We start from the raw sequence: 17,672 nt of genomic DNA, 5'->3' as shown, positions 1-17,672 counted from the left end.
CCATCTAATTTCAGCCCTTTAACGCGAGATTTACATTTCAATTTTACCAATTATTATTTAAAAAACTCCTGTTATAACTATAAAACTAATACTATGTCTTGGTTTTCTTTTTTCTTTTCCAATTTAGGCTTGGTTTGTTTACAATTCTTATTATGTTTTAGGTGCTTTATCACCTGAGGACGCATACTAAATCAGATTTCGGATTTCGAAACATCGCCAAAACTTATTTATTACTGTTATTTACTAATCGTGGTGGAACGCCCGCAAAAACCTCTTTAAATGTCATATCGCAACAAATGTACTGTACAAAAAAGCATAGCAATATATTATTATACGCGTTATGTGAACAAGGTGATAAAATCATTGTTATTCCATATAACACTTGTTTGCACCACAAACAACAATGAAAACTGATTGGGCAACTGTATATTTCAATACATCGCTGCGGGTTTACTGGCCTCATACCGTGGTCCAAATGCCAACCAAATGCCGCGCCCTTTATGTCTACCTGAGTGTGACATTATGGCGGGAATCGATCAGCTGTTAAGGAATTTCCCGCTGTTTCCACACGAGCCGGTGTATAGTCACGGTTGATTGGGTATCGGGTGAATGTAATCGGCAGAAGGGCAACTGCAACTTTTCACAGCATCCTAAATTAATGTGATAGTTAACCATTACTGTTACATTTTTTTCTATTTTGATTACATTGCCCTGTCTACGTGTGTATCACGTGGTTGCAAGATTGTCCCTTTGTGTATTTACATCTTTACTGAGAGAGCAGAGCAATTAATCTTGCTGTATGGTAGTCAAACGTATTGCATCAACCAAATTCTGAACCAAATCTGTTGAAAATCCAAAAAACAATACAAAATACTTCAAATCATGTAAAAAATGCGAAAAATTCATTTCACAGCCAAAACCTAGTTCCACTACTGGTCAAAGAACGGCTATAATGAATAAACGAAAAGAAACGAGCACATGCAAACAATAGTGTAACCAATTCTACAACCGCGGAGTTTCCCACGAACGGAGATGTTTGCAGCGCAATAACGCCAGCCTATTTCTGTTACAGTATTCAAATGTACTGGCCACCGTTCTTTCCCACAGCTAACGTATACAGTTTCATGATGCTCTTTTCGAGCACGTTTCCGACCAAACTACGTGTGATTGTGGTGATTGTACGTTTCGCTTTTATTAGCCTATACTAGGTTTAGCCTACTTGTTTCCAAATGTAATCTACTTTCATGACTATAAAACTGCATGGGATGTGACCTACTATTTATTTCAAGCATTACGTGATTTTCTTTGACCAAGTTAGGGCTGGGTTAATCCAGTTAAGTGAATATTTTATAAATTATAATATACAAAAAAACAATAATTTTGACTTTACAGAATGATGTAGAGTCAATGTCTTTAGCCATGTGGCTACGGTGCTAAGTGAGAACTATGGCCCTGAATCAATTAGACAACTATGGAAATCCAAGAGGATTTACTTTATTGAGGGGTTTTCATTACATTTACGTGAATTGTTAGTGTCCATTTATTTTCTAGAAGGAATTTATTCTTAACTAAATAAAAAGGGAAGGTGGGTACTATTACTATCCAACGTCGATCTATTTATTTCGCAAGGTGGTATAATACATTAACAATTAAAATATATAGGTATACGCATTTAAATCAGATGTCTCATAATATGTATAGTAAGAAAATAACGGAATAATGTTTCGTTGCTTTGTATAGCTCAAGGAATATCTGCTTTAACCTCCGTTGGTTGAATATTTTTAAACTTACTGACTTAAAACGGTATGCTAGCCGTTGTCGTTGCACCAGATAACGAAATTTTGTCTATAGGACCATAGAAAATCTTTTTGTCTATGATAGGACTATCTAATTACGTTAAACGAGTAAAATAAATTATTGCTTAAATACAACCATCGGCAAGGAAACACGCACACGCACATGATTACTAGTCGACCAAGAAGAAAGTGAAACCAAAGCGGTGTCGGTGGTCGGTGTGGGCAGAAAATCGAAAGTGGTATCCCCCGCGGCGCAGGGGCGAACATTAAAACATAACTTGAGCTTGCTTTCCCGGCTCTCGCCGCTTACTTTCCATCTCTGGGGCGCAACCGGTTGTGGCAAGGGCAAACCAGTCACAGTCATCACCCATTACTGTGTATTGGTCATTTGATTGAGGTCTTTGTCGTGAAGGAGGCCTCCACTATTGAAATCTGCCCTAAGCAAATTAGGGTGTGGTACAGTAAATGAGAAATAGTAAATTTATTCATGTTAATACATTGACAGTTTTTACTTACACTTCGTGAACCTAAGCTAAACCTAAACCATAGAGTAAGGAAATAAGACTTTTGTTTCCTTAGTCTATGCCTAAACTCACGTTATTCACGCACGTTGATTGGTAAGGGATGTGTCTGGGCTTAGAATCCGACCTTTACCATAGTGTAACCTAACAAAACCCTACCTAACCTCATTTTCATCAAGCTTCCCTTGCAAAGGGCAAATTTTAATAGTCGCGGGCTTCTTGAAACGAGCCTTCGATTGTTTACAATGTAATTATGGATTTCCTTATATTGTACTGTCCGTTACTTTGTCTCCGATTGATGAAAAACGTCAAGTAGTTTATTGTTTTTGGTAAAATGTTTGAGATTTAAGTTTATAGTCGAAATATGCTTATGTGTTCCAATGCTTTATAAAACTAACTGTTTAACATTTATACGAATACTTACAGAGGTCAGACACTGCAGTGTGGATATACATCAATAAAATGATTTATTGATACGTTGATAACCACATGGACTATCAAATATTATTGTTGTCCATTTTTTTAAATGGATAAAATTACAATGTTAGCAGCATATGTACAGACAACTTTAAGGTTTCAAACAGAGTTGAGAGCAATAGTGCAGACCTTTCCTGATACAGTTTACTTTTTAGATGGAAGGCAGTGGGCTATATACAGTGCCGCCTAGTTCAGTGGGATACCCACAATGCATCAGTCCATTACCCAACAACCCCTACATGCAGAGGAGGAGATCTCCTCACCCTCACCGTGGGAGACACTCTGTGGTATGTAAGCATAATGTAAGGCTATACTGAAAAAGGGATCAAGCCGTCTAAAATAGCACTATATATATAGATCCGACACCTAGTCCTAGAAACAACCCAAGAAGTTCAAAATTACAGGAATTGAGGGCCTTCTTTATTTGATACATAGCATTACTCTCAGCAACTTCCTAAAATATCCCAAATAACTTACGGGGTGTTTCTGTAACAAGTATACTAATTTGTTAAAAGTTGTATTGTACTAAAGTAAATTTGGATACAAAAGAAAATTAATGACCACACTACCACATCTAGCATGGCAATATTGTCAATACTTGTGTAGGAATCCATAGAGGTTACTAAAAGAATCATGTAGAGTAAAGGCCTTTTCACACCGGCGTACTGGACGTACTGTACGTTTGGTACGTTTTTTTCAACAAATCGCTGTCCATGTTATCATATGGGCTCGTTCACACCGCGCGTACAGAACGTACTGTACGTACAGTACGTACGCGATGGTTTTGTGAGAATCGCTCGGAGAGCGATTTTTCTAAATCGTACGAGGCGTACGCGAGCTCGCGCATGCGCAGTGGTCACACCAAAACCACGCGCTCAGCCAGTGTTACTTGTCTGACTGCAAACGAACAAGTGTACGTTTTGGAAGTTTCTGTGCGGTGTGAAAGGACCGCGTACTGTACGAACTGGCCGTACCAAACGTACAGTACGTCCAGTACGCCGGTGTGAAAAGGCCTTTTAAGTGAACACCCAATGCCATACTGATACTGTAGCTAGATAGCTTAGTGGTTATAGTGCTCGCCTTCGCCTGGTAATTAAAAGGTTGCCGATTTGGACATGAGAAAGGTTAGCTTTATGATGTTTTGAAACTGTACCCAGTTATCTTTGATCATTAGGCTTTTAACAAAATGGTCCTTGCTAGCTACTGAAATGTATCAGCTGGTCTTAGTCAGTACCAAAGCTACACGAGGCATTTGGGTAAAAATAAACATCTACCTATGTGGCATCCCCATCTTAATTGGTAATTTGATAATGTAATCATGGGATGAGATCCTTGTGACTCTCACTGCTAGTCTTGCCATGATTAGGTAGTGTTTCCATTAGATCATTTATCATTATTAATAATATGAATTTTTATTTATTAGTCAAATGTTTATGTATGGGAAATAATGCATTTGCCTCATTGTACAGCCCATTGCACGAATGAAAACCCAAAACAAACAAAAAATGCACAGTTGCAACAGAGGCTAGTGTGCATGCCCACAGAGAAAAGGTACAGAGGAAACATTCAATCACTTAGTGGTGTCTATCACTAGAGCTTGTATCTAGGGCAATGTAAAACACTGCCCCCCTCGCCCTCATGTATAAAACACTAGTAAAAGTACTTACTGTTCATTTTATGAAATGTATAAACCTACTTCTGTATACTTTTTCAAGCTGGTTTTTCAATTGCAACATTTGAATCCAAGGCTTCCCTAACCTTCATCTTTCCTCCTCTGATCCTGGTGTCTTGTTCTCCTGATTTTATTGTGTTCCAACCAATGTGTGGTCTAGCATTTGATTATTGCAGAAATAATCAAAATCTTCATAATGCAAATATTGTGAATGAATTTATAATACCTATATTTAACTTCATCAATCTTGTAATATCTTAAAATTGTTAATTTTTAAAGTACTAATTAAATGTTTCCAGACACCAGACAGCACAAAACGGAGTAGGCGACCAGAGAAACGGGAGAAAGAAAAGCGAGAGATAACAGACGAACAGCTAGAGAAGACATACACAGGACTGGACAGAGAAATAGCGGAGGAGTTTATCTCAATAGCGATGACCAACTCACAGAATTCCTCATCAAGAGGGCTTAGGCCCAACAGGGACAAAGTGATTGATTGTATAGCGCCTCGGTGAAAACATTCTTGGTGCCATATCTGTGAAAGCACTGCAGAAGTGTGAAACATTCTGTCCTAAGTTTCTTAGTAGACAATCTAAACGGATAATAAATATTTGTCAAAGAAAGGAACGGAGAGAAAATCCTGGACTTACAGATGATTGTGCGATCAAGTAAGAGCTCTAGTAAAGAGGGCAAAGATTAGTGTTGCTTTGAATTAAGGTTTTCAACAAGCCCCAGTCACAGCCCAGCAAGCTACAATCAAAAATCTAACGACACTGTGCTCTTTACTTCTCTGAGTATTAACTCCTTAATAATCATTGCAAAAGTTGTTAATAAGCATTCACATAGGCCTATTAATTATGTGAAATAAATCATTATATGATTTGCTTTTATAATTAATTTTCTTAGGTCTAGAAGGTCAACCCTTGTTAAAGTTAACAAATGTGACAGAGAAAACGTGTTTTGATGTAGAAAATGTGAGAGGTGGGTGTTTGCTTGCACAATGTTGGCCGCTAGTAATTGTTTGAGTTGGTGATCATACACACAGAAAATATGCATGTGGATAACGGTTTGGTGTCTAACTCTAAGTAGTCTGATGATTATCCATAAACTTTAATCACTGAGTCGATGGGAACTGATGGCTTACACCGTGCCAATATGTATGGTCTTTTACAAACTTCCAAAACCACTTAGACATATTTCAACACTTTTCACGTCCATACAATTTTCTCTATACTTGTCTATCAATTGGACATTAATTTCAATAGTATTATCACCCTATTGGCTGCAATTGGAGCTCCTTGAAGACCTTAACCAGACAGGGTACATACATAATTTTAGGAAATGTCATGAGTCATTTATTGTTTGGGTGACAACATAGTATAGCGGCGAGGCGTAGCTAAGCGGGTTTTAAATCATACATGTACCCGCGCCAACACACTAACCTCTCCGCTCCAATATTCTACCCCAATTTCTTTACCTCGAGGGTCATGCTCAGTGGTCAAACCGACTAAAATGTAGTTTTATTTTGTCCGTTCGTGAACGCAGTCCTGTTTGGGACCAGGAATAATTTCATTACAATGCATGAAATGATATCGTGTAATTATTCTTGTTTAAAAGGTACTATTTTCCCATTAAGTCACATGTTTAATTTACAATAATTTATCCTGAAGTTTTTTTTTACTTTTTTATACATGTTTCTATAAATATATCGTGGCAATTTTTATTATTTGAAATATGTAGTCAGTTTTTCAACGAATTGCCACTTTGCTGTGTTTTACTATTTTCACCATTCATTCATTTATTTCTTTACAAAATTAGTACATTTTACCCTCATGATAGTATAGATAAATTAGGTTTTAAAGTATATTCCAAAGTACTGTAATACTGTATGTAATTCAGCCTCTTGACTCGCTACTGTCGCCGCTCCACTATGTGCATGTGCAGCGCCGCTACCATCGGGGGTAAAAAAACTTTCAGCTAAGCTCTCCTCCACAATCTAGCCTCGCTGCTCCACTATGTTTTCACCCTCACTTCCAGATCAGCCAGCAGTGGGAGATTTATTGTTTAAAGATTGGTTTAATAGGTGTGTTAAGTAATACCTATGTTTATACTACCAAGAATGCTCTGTCGAACAAAGGATGTGAAAATCCTCCGGCAAAAGTTGTATCGGGAAACTAAGGCACTCGTACCACTAAAGTGTGTTTTATACTTATCAACACGTGTCTGCCGTACCAACATATAAAATGTTTCAACTGTGGCCACGTCAGTCTCAACAGTTATGCATCCCTGAACTATACTATATGTATACATTAACAAATGCAAATTATTTCTGAAACTTAAATGTGATACTTATTTAAATAAAAATATTTTTTTATTTCTGAATGACAGAGTCCAAAAATTGCATATAACTTTCTCCCTTCATAGCTATTTAAACAAGGAATATCACACTATTATGTAGGTTCCTTTGTTTGACCAATGACAATGTTGCTCAATTTTACAATATTTGTAAAAAATGTTATTTAACAAGTGCTCAACCTGTTGTATGTGTAAAGTATTTCCAAGTACTGTAATTTAATGAATGTTACCTAAGAATTAGCACTAACATAACTAACATTCGACTATAGTACATCACGTTAACAGCTATTGAGTTGGCTTTAAGTTAATAGTTTAGCATATAGAAACCAACTATTACTTTTAATAGTTTTCTTTTTACATTTTAAACAGAGAAATTAAGGTGAAAATCTATAACACTTCATACTCGTATTTGATCAAATTCAGCTTAAAGCCAGCTAAAATGGTTTTTTTCATATATTTTGTACATTATTTTGTAAATAAATTATATAAAATGATTGCTTCTTCTTAATTTAAACCCTTATTTGTGATTATAACTAATTTAAAATAAAATAAATTAGTTGACCTTATAATAATAAGGTTATTACTTTGATAGTATTTCAATATCATAATCATTTCTGGAAGCATGAAATTATTTTGTAGCGGCAATTATTAATATTTATAGATAACTGATTGTCATAAAGTTTAACTAAAAAAGGCACTTATAACAAATGGTTCGCCATTTAAAGAGAAGTGACAAAAATAATAACCAACAGTGTGATGATAAAGAAAGATCAGTTAGTCTACTACCTACTACCACCTTTATGACTTCCACCATATTCTAGGCAGTAAGTCAACGTTTTACTTTAAAACAGTAAAAAAGAATTATGCTAAGAACGAGTCCATTTATAACAAATAAAAATAAAAACATCAAATATCACATAAACCTAGAAAATACTAGTAGATTTAAAAAAGTTTTAAACAGATAACGCAACAATAAAATTAATTAGGCCTACATCTGAAGATAACAGTTGCTCTATAATATTACAAATATGTCCTCTTAAAAATGCATTAATATACATTACAACATTATTAAACCTTAACACTAAAAAATGATTAGCCTATAGCAAGTTTCCTTTAAAATGTTTCACAAGTTCATTGTACACTACACTTTAGTGCATTATAAATATCAATGCTTGCGTTTTCGTTTTAATGATTTAGAATGAGCTTTACCAAGATGGAGACGAATATTTTCTTCTTGATTTTCCATTATATTAGAATTTTGGTAAGCTCTCGTATCACTCTCATATAGTAAGTACTTCTCACACCTTTCCAAAAGTTCCGAACAGTCTAGTTCCCAAGACAGTGTTTGGTTCTTCAGACAGTTAACTACTATTGACAAATCATCACACATACTTTGAGGTATCCCGATTCTGTTGGAGTCATACACTTGAAAACACTGTGAAATTGTTGGGTTCAATTCTTGACCGGGAATTCCATTGTATGTAAAATTTTCTTTCAATGAAAGATTTAGGATCTGCGGCAAAGAAAAATCATAGATGGTTGCGAGATTTAGATTACTGTCAAGTTGAGTTTTACCAGACAAGTAAAATTCACTGTGAAACAATTCCACTGACTCACTTTTGTCAACACTCTCTTTGTTCTGCCCCACAGCTCTGATCATGTCCAGCCCATTCTGTGATGGGGAAAGTGAAAATGCTGTCAGAACAAATTCCCTGTACAGCAAGGAATCACTCTTAAAGTACTTTGCTAGCTGTAAGATTGCATTGGCAAATTGCACTTTGAGTTCTTTCAGTTTGACTTGATCATTGTTGATTTCACACATCTTTATTTCATTCACATGAAGAGTTAGTCCCCTGATAAAGACCCCAAAACAAAACTCCCCCTTATTTGGCACTAGGCATACTCTTTTTATCAGTTCTTCGCCCACCAAGTAAATATACCTAGGACATGTCGTGTTGGACACTAAATATTCTACCTTTTCAAATAAATTATCATCTCTAAAAACATCAAGCCACAGTTGAATCAATTCCCGAATAGATTGTTCATTTGTATCTTCTCTAATCACATTGAATGCCACAGTTACCACACTATTGATGGTTTTTTTCAAAACACTTTCCACAGGCAGCTCACCTTTTTGACACTGCTTGACAAATCTCAAACATTGATAGAATCCCATTTTTTCTATTTCAATTTTAAATTGATCAATGTCCTTTTTCATGTGAAGGATAAGCAAGTATAAATCTTTCAGATCTGTAACTTCCTGATTTGAAGACCCAAGCCACTCACTATTACTAGCTTTAGAAATACAATCGAGACATTTTTTCACAATAACCGACGCTTCGACCTCACACTTAGCATAGACTAATACTTCTACACGAACTCTTAAAAACAATCCTAATTCATTCCTCACAAAATCCAAAAGTTCTTCATCAGTCATTCTTCCACCCTCCAAAATTGTTGCAACAATACTACCCCACGGATCATTTTCCATTAACTCTAAAAGATAATCTATGTTGCTGACAACATGAAAAAGTTTCTTTTTCTCTGCTCTAAGTTTGAGTTTGTTTAAAAGCAATTGCAAGTGTGATGCAATCACTTTATTGTTCATCCAGTTACCGTGGAGTACCAACATTAAGGTATATTTAAGTAGTATCTCACACACCACTGAGGTCACTTCAGGAGAGATTCTTGTCAAACAATCTGCCAACAAACACTCCAAAACTGACATAAGCGCTTGAACTTTGCTTTTGTAACTTTTTCTATCGTCATAAATAGCTGATACAAGAATCTCTAAGGCTCCAAATATGGCTTGGTTCAGATGACTTTTTGGAAAAACTGATCTTAGAAGAGGCAGATTAACATCTTTTATTCCTGAAGTTTTCTTTGCCAACATGGTTTATATTCAACCTTTTTTTTCAAAAACTGTAAAAAGTTACTTAATTAATGCCTTGACACAAACAATTAATTAGTCAAAAATTATTTTGATAAAAATTACTATTATTATAAACTAGGGCCTTCATGAGTAATACATTGTGTTAAGAACATTATGTTTATAAAAGCAGGAAACCTCATGGATGCATTGAACCCCATGAACATTTAAACCAACAAAAGAATGTCATTTGCTATTGGTGTTATAGCCATAACTTCACAAACATGCAAATAGAACACACAAGTCCATGTTACTTAATATAATTTTTATCGTCAAGTTGAACCAAGTCAATTGTGTAGTCAGATTTTAGCTAAAAACCCTTTGACTATCCAATAGTTAATGATAAAACCCTACCGAAGAGCTGTGTAGAGTAATTTTGTAGTGAGTGTACAAAACAGTAAGGAAATTCTGTCTTTCCTATGTATCTACAAGAAAATTGATAAACTTGACACGAGGGGAGTTTAGTCATCAAGGCTAAAACAAAAACTTTACAAAATATTTAATGAATGATTTTTTTTTATTTGACATTAAATGAACTTATCAGAACTTTAATGAGTTCTCTACAAATTATAATGTTACATTCTTGTTTGTAGCCTGACGATGAAATGCAACCTGGGTTTATGAATGACGATGATAACTATTGAATTACATAGTGATGGGATAACCGAATGGTTTCCATAACCGAATAATTGGTCAGTTATTTGTAGTGTCAAATTGGTTGTTTTTATATAATAGGTTACGTACCTTGCTCCGTCTTCAGTCTTAACTTAGTCTATGGATGACTAGTTTCGGGTACAAAGACCCATTATCAAATCCTTATTTAAAACATCATATTGAATATGGTCAAATATCCGACGTAAGTCTTCATCAATGTATACATGCAGGTCGACAACACATAAAGTTTACACATTTAAAAAACAAAAGTTACAAATACATTTACGATATATTCAATATGATGTTTTAAATAAGGATTTGATAATGGGTCTTTGTACCCGAAACTAGTCATCCATAGACTAAGTTAAGACTGAAGACGGAACAAGGTACGTAACCTATTTTTCAGGGTGTTTTTTTTTAAGTGTGCCACCATTGGGATCTCAGTAACTAATGTTTTTACAGCAAACTTTAAATGGGGAACATTCCCTTGTTTTTAAAGAGGTTCAAAAATAATTAAATACAATTTTTGTAAATGGCCGTCATTTTCCAATATGGCGGTCAACTTTAAAATTTCTTATGGAACACCTTATATTTTATAATGTTTTCGGATAGAACATGCAATTTAAAAACTTTTTTATTCTTGACATTTCTTTGATAAACCCACTCGTTTAGGAGTTACAGCCTATGGAAAAATGACTTCCGGTGTACATTTTACATCATGTAGCTCCTAAACAAGTAGGTTTATAGCGAAAATGCGAAGAGTAAAAATAAGTCAAATAAGTCTTAAAATTGCATCCTCATTCCAAAAAGACCATAAAGTTCGTTAAAAATATTAATTCTATTATTTCAAAAATGGCGGCCATTTTCCAAAATGGTGGCAAACTTGAAAAGTGGAAAACTGTGTATTTTATGGTCTTTATAGAATGTGGATGCAATTTTAAGACTTATTTGATTTATTTACTCTTCGCATTTTCGCTATAAACCTACTTGTTTAGGAGCTACATGATGTAAAATGTACACCGGAAGTCATTTTTCCATAAGCTGTAACTCCTAAACGAGTGGGTTTATCGAAAAAATGTCAAGAATAAAAAAGTTTTTAAATTGCATGTTCTATCCGAAAACATTATAAAATATAGGGTGTTTCATAAGAAATTTCAAAGTTGACCGCCATATTGGAAAATGGCGGCCATTTACAAAAATTTTATTTAATTATTTTTGAACCTCTTTAAAAACAAGGGAATGTTCCCTATTTAAAGTTTGCTGTAAAAGCATTAGTTACTGAGATTCCAATGGTGGCACACTTAAAAAAAACACCCTGTATATTCGAATATCAGTCTTGGTAGCAAAGATGTTTAAATTTGGTTGTTTTTAGTTGAATTAATCACCGAATCAATTTTAATAATTTATTTACTGACCCAAACCACAACTAATTTTTATCTTATGAGAAACTGAATAGCATTTAGTCATATAGTAAGTACAAATCAGTGATTTTTAGTCAAACAATTCGTCAAATCAATTTTTATTTTTATTCTCTGTTCCCCTAATTTTACCTGATGATGTGTAGATAAACCGAATAACATTTAGTCAATACCCACCTCTTTAAACTGTTTTCGACTAGTCTGCTCCATTTATAAAAGTAATATTTTAATTTAATGTATCAATTATATGGTTAGAAATCTCACAATTTGTTATAAATTATGTATGTATAACATCAAAAAGGCAAAAACAAAAAAAAACATTAGAAAAATTAAATTTACAAACTTTTTCTTTGCATTTTAAAATCAACTACTATAGTTTTGTGCTAACGTGATTTATTGCTATACGAAGTGATACAATCCACTCGCACTGTGTAATAGCTCTGTGTGTGCAATAAAGATTGGGTCAGTCCAGTCTCCAGTCTCTCAGTCAGTGATTTAGTGTTGCCAGATTGACCAGCATAAATGATCGTACAAGCAGTCTAAAATGATCGTATTTGGGCAAAATTATTGTACACGTAAGATATTTTATAATTATGATTTAAAACGTGATTTAAACGTAAGTCGGAGATGAAATAACCGGAATTTGACTCTTTGTCTCTGCCACTCACCGCTTTGGCTCTACCAGTCTACCACTGAGCAAGAAATACTACCAAAGGTAGCACTTTTTGACTCTGCATCTCTGCTAGATAGTCGAAAAGCTGTAAAATTTATTTATTTTGGTACCAACTAAAATAATCAACCTGCTCATTGGCTAATGGCTTTATTACAAAACCAGAATCCCCTAATCCTCTATTTCCAAATTCCTATGGACTAGTTTACTAAGTACTCTACCCCTAGTACAAATGGCGGCCAAAGTCACTCAATTGAATTCTCTCGTTAAATACTACCTCCAGTTGTACCTCTAGCTCAGTGGACCCTCCTCTCTACATAGCTGATGCCTTTGCAAGGTTGCCAGATCAAACAGCAACGAAGCGATGTTAGCGTTTTTCTTCAGATTACAAGTGGCAAACGTTTTTAAATGTATACAGTATGAATCTATATAGTTTATTTTTCTTGGCACCAAAAATTATAGTACCTACTTTATGACAAATAATCGTTCACATCGTCAAAAATGATTGTGATATTTTACAAAATTATTTTTTATGGGGAAGGGGCAAAAATATAGTACAAATGCGATAATTATTATAAACCTTGTTTTCTTGTTGATTTTTCACAAGCACCAGCACCGAGAACAGGATGTCAGACAAAGAGCAGGATAAAGATATGGCGGAAGTGAGTGTAGCTAGGTTGTGTAGCGGGTAGCAAGTAGGTAAGTTGGATATCAATAATATTTGAACTGCTAGTTGCTAGGTGAATTATTAAATCGTTCTTGTTCTTGTTATACAAATTATTCTTCACATTACAAGAGTAAATTTCATTTTTTTTATAAATCACCGAATTGCTGGGTTAGACTAATTTAACCGAATCAGGAAAAAATAACCGAATTAGTCTGTTTGGCATCAATAACCAATTGATTCGGTTATTTTCATTCAGTGATTCCCACCCCTAGAACTACAGAAGCCAATAAGAGGAAATTAATAACATGTACTCATTCATAGCGGTTGAGAAAGATGATTTTTTGTATAAACTTAACCCATATAGATTGACTTCTTTTGCTCGTGAGTTTGCTATTGACAAATGTACCAACGAAGCTACTACGATATTACTTTGAAAGTATAATTTAAATTAAAAATAAGGACAAAGAGATAAGTATAGTTTACTTGCCTTTGTAGATTTGTAACTTCAGTAGTCCTCAGAATTTTTCACTGATCATTAACAATCCTCAGTTCAAATTCTGGAACAATACATTCAAAGGATATAGTAGACATACACAATATAATGCAGGATCAGTGTTCCTGCAAAATCAAATTTTAGGAATTAGAAACCAAAGGTGTAGAGATAGACATTTTTTATTCACAAATAAAGTACAAGTACAATGCACATCTCATTGTCAAAGACAGTACATATAGTAGTCTAGTAGACTAAAAAAAAAATTAATTAGTTAGCTGATGTATTCTATAAAAGATGAAAACAAATAAATAATAATAACATGCTTAATGAAATCTTAATCTGGCAGACAGGATTTCCTGGATGGTGTAAAACTCTCCTTCCACTGGATATTTTTAAAGCTCTTTATCAAAACCTTTAGAATCCAACTTTGAACTCCACAGGAAGCTTTCTTATAGAAGAAGGGTCCAGTACTTGCATTCCTTCTAAAGTGTGTCAGAGGGTGACATGGAGTACACGAAGATCTCTTCCATGCCTGGTAGGGCATCTATGAGATTGACCAACTTATGGAAGATCCTTCAGATGAACCTTCCAGATTGTGCCTACATAAAATCACAACCAACTGAAACTGCATTTGACCCAGGTATAGCCCATAACCCTTTAATCTCAAGTACCGTACTAAAATTGAGAATTCTACAGACTGTTACATGAATAGCCTACTGTTTTATAATGCAAGGTAAGAAACAAACAAATTCCTAACATGCTTGTCTAGTGCCTTGTCCTCGGGTGGCTCTTATCACCTCAGAAAGTATGCAGAGGCTATGGTATTAAAGATTTTGAATTTAGTTTTTAATGAATTTTAATTAGGCCTAGTTATTGATTTTGAAGTAATTTAATACCGGTACACAAATTTTGAGTTGTAAATTCTATACTGTCTGACTTGAATATAGGCCGTTTTGTAAGTTAACAGTTAAGTATAGGATAGTTGCGAAACTTGTAAATCCTACAGATTGTGCACAAACTGTAAATTAATTAACCTTATTGTCAAAACTGCTAGCCCCACAATGTCTGAATGGTTAACTTTTAACCCATCCTGTAATGTTTTTATTAGCAACTTGCTCCCGACTCGCATTTAAACCATTTTATCCTAAAATCCAGCCAATTCCCCTATTTTATCATTTAATTTTTGAAAGTCTAATGACCCGATACCAGTACATATTGCATACTGTACTCGTACCTACAGAATGGAATATACCCCCCCACCCTGTGTTCTTCTCTTCCTTAACACGTTCACTGCTAATGACGCACTTGTGCGTCATAAGTATATTAGCAGATATATAATACATGATGTATATAATTACATAATATATTTTAATCCACAATTTATAGTATAACATTTATTTAATTAAAGATATATTGTCACTCAATTAACATGATCATGTTAATGTTTATGTTTTTTAGCCATTTATAAAAGTATTACATATCATTAGCAGTGAATGTGTTAACTTAAGGTGTTAATACTATCATAGACAAAAAGAATAAAATATAGACCAACAGAAAAGCTGCGGTTAGCATAAGTTCTGGCGTCCACCGCTAGGATTGCCGTGTAGTTAAGGCGCACACGCTAAGTTACTAGGTAAATGGCACTCCTAGCAAAGGACGCCAGAACTTATGCAAACCGCAGCACTGGGTCAATTAATCCATTTCAAGTCATACAGGCATAGTTGCTCAACATTTATAATTTTTATGAAACTTTCATAAAATGTTAACTGTATCAATACAATTGACATGCAAGTGTTAAAAATGTTTTTTTTTCAGATTTCAGCAGTGAAAATGTCATTTTTCCTGCAATATTTCCATAAGAAAAAGTAATTAAACTCATCTTTAATATTTTTTGTATTTTAAAGTTGGCATATGAGATAGGGTAGTCTAAATCTCAAGTTTGGGCTATTACAGTCTTATCCTTTTTTCTTTATAGGTCTATAAATATGGTGGATTATCCGATTTCCGCCATTTTTCAAGATCTTATATCACAAAAGGGACCAAACCAAAATCAATCAAATTTCTGTCATAAGTACTTGTAGTTGTTGTAATTATGATGTAGAAGTTTGATCACTGAGACTCAACTAGTTTAGAAGATATGCAACATCAAAGTTGTGCGAAAATAGCGTCACAACAAGTAGCGTTAGAACAAGTAGTCGACTAAGCTAATTATATTTACTTGTTTTGAAAGGGTATGTTACTATGTTACAATCATATAGGCCTACACACGTAAATAAAACTTTATTAGATTAAATGGAGACTTACACAATAAACTTTCATGTTCATCTTGGTTTTATTGACACTTTTTCAAGAAACGTATGGATTAAAAACGTTTAACCGTTTCTTATAAGACATTAAACAGAGTGTACAAAATGTAATAGGGATCACATTCCCTTATACAGTATTGATTCAATATTTAATCAAAGAGTTGAATAAAGTTGAAATCTCATTGTACAGTTTTTGTGAAATATTGAAATTTCTTCCAGATGTGGTCGATAACTCTAATGGAGTTAGTTTTCCGTAGAACTCTTTTAACTGGAACCCAAACAGTGTCATTTGTTAAGAGTTTAAACGATGTTTTGGGTCCTGGTGGATGAAAAAAGTGAACCAGGACGTCCTTTTTGTCTTCATTCTTGTCTTGTATTCTGCCAATCCACCACTTCTTGTCATAAATACACGCTATGTTGTCTTGATTGTTAAAGGAGTAAGTGTTAGTGAACTGTTGATGTTGGCTGGTCTTCGAAATGTGTAGATTTTGATGTTTGAAAACATCTGATTTGGTTTAATAATTACAATTATTCGATATATCGTTTGGTTAGTTAGGTAAGGTTAACCTAACCTAACTAACCGAACGATATATCGAAACAATCGAATAGCCTAATCAATATTACTCATCCGGTTGTTTGTGCCAACAGATACGGAAGTGTACCCCTCTCAAGTGCAGTAAAGTGCTACTTTGCCCACTACAGTAGTTACAGGCCTAGTTCTACACGGTAATAGTTTCTAAGAAAATGCCTAAGTTATTTAATAGCCTAAGTTAGGCCTAGCTACAAGCAAGGTTCCTCTTAAACAAGGTAGCCTAAATTTAATTAAAAAATTGAAGTTACTTACCGTTACTTAGTAGCAATTCATCAGAAATGTATCAGTACATTAGCATCCAGTGACAGTTAAAGCAAACGTTTTCGAAACTCTGCTGAGGGAGGGAGGGAATTAATTCAATTCAATTGAATTCACATCACATGTTCACATCTCATCAGAGTCTTTTCTTCAGTCAATTGCACAATAGCACATTAATAACTTAATACAAAATAAAATAGGTAGGCCTAAACTTAGTAAATGTGTAAAATAAGTTACTCAATCCAGGAATTGGTTTCGGATCAGATTACAATATTTCGAACAAGAACAGAACAGGAACAGACATAAATCATAAATCAGAATTAAAATTAAAATAACAACAAAATAAGAGAATGGAAGAATTATTAGCCTAATATTATTGTTTGTTTTACAGTAAGATTAAGATTCCCTCTCCTTTTTTTTATCAAAATTACATCATTTTTCGTTATAGGTTAGGATTTAGGAAAATGCATGTAGCCACAAAACAGCTGGAAGCCAAGTCAAATAATCAATCATTAAGGCATTGTTTATTCTTATTCTTCAAACACAATTGGTAAAACAGCTGTTCCCGAATTATTATTGACGTGTTGCCAATATGAAGTCAATGGTATTACAAAGTTGTAGCCAGGTTTTTAATAAAATTTGTTTCAGTTGATGTGAGCCACCTACAGATTGCGCTGATCTAAATTACTGATTTCTGCCGATTACATGATGGTTTTTACCAAGTCAAACTGATGGAATGACTTATTATGAGCTATAGCAACTGTTGTGACCCACCAACTATGTCAGTAACGAAAAATAAGGTACAAAATAGAGTTTTAGACACTCGCAATCTGTGACTGGCTCACACAACTTCTACTAAAGTCA

General features: G+C 34.3%; 2 protein-coding genes across 2 annotated transcripts in view; one reads left to right on the top strand and one right to left on the bottom strand.

Annotated features, from left to right (window-relative positions):
- LOC128999205 (uncharacterized) overlaps positions 1-7,300 on the top strand; it is a 33,709-nt gene extending 26,409 nt beyond the window's left edge. Inside the window, exons 4-5 of the mRNA XM_054425594.1 lie at positions 2,950-3,081; positions 4,766-7,300. Of these exons, the coding sequence (XP_054281569.1) occupies positions 2,950-3,081; positions 4,766-4,981 (348 nt within the window). The 3' untranslated portion in view covers positions 4,982-7,300. The remainder of the gene's footprint in view (positions 1-2,949; positions 3,082-4,765) is intronic.
- The window catches only part of LOC128999209 (centromere protein S-like), a 42,917-nt gene extending 26,061 nt beyond the window's left edge, over positions 1-16,856 (bottom strand). The window contains exons 1-2 of the mRNA XM_054425600.1: positions 16,803-16,856; positions 13,647-13,716 (exon numbers count right to left, since the gene is read on the bottom strand). The gene's annotated coding sequence lies outside the window, so the exon portion shown is untranslated. The remainder of the gene's footprint in view (positions 1-13,646; positions 13,717-16,802) is intronic.
- Between the last annotated feature and the right edge of the window lie 816 nt (positions 16,857-17,672).

Source organism: Macrosteles quadrilineatus, unplaced genomic scaffold (assembly GCF_028750875.1).
Source record: "Macrosteles quadrilineatus isolate MER2022 unplaced genomic scaffold, UCM_ALF_1.0 Scaffold_8__2_contigs__length_117827958, whole genome shotgun sequence".
Classification (NCBI taxonomy): domain Eukaryota; kingdom Metazoa; phylum Arthropoda; class Insecta; order Hemiptera; family Cicadellidae; genus Macrosteles; species Macrosteles quadrilineatus.
The sequence above is the reverse complement of the archived record's forward strand: the minus strand, read 5'-3'. Positions and strand labels throughout refer to the sequence as shown.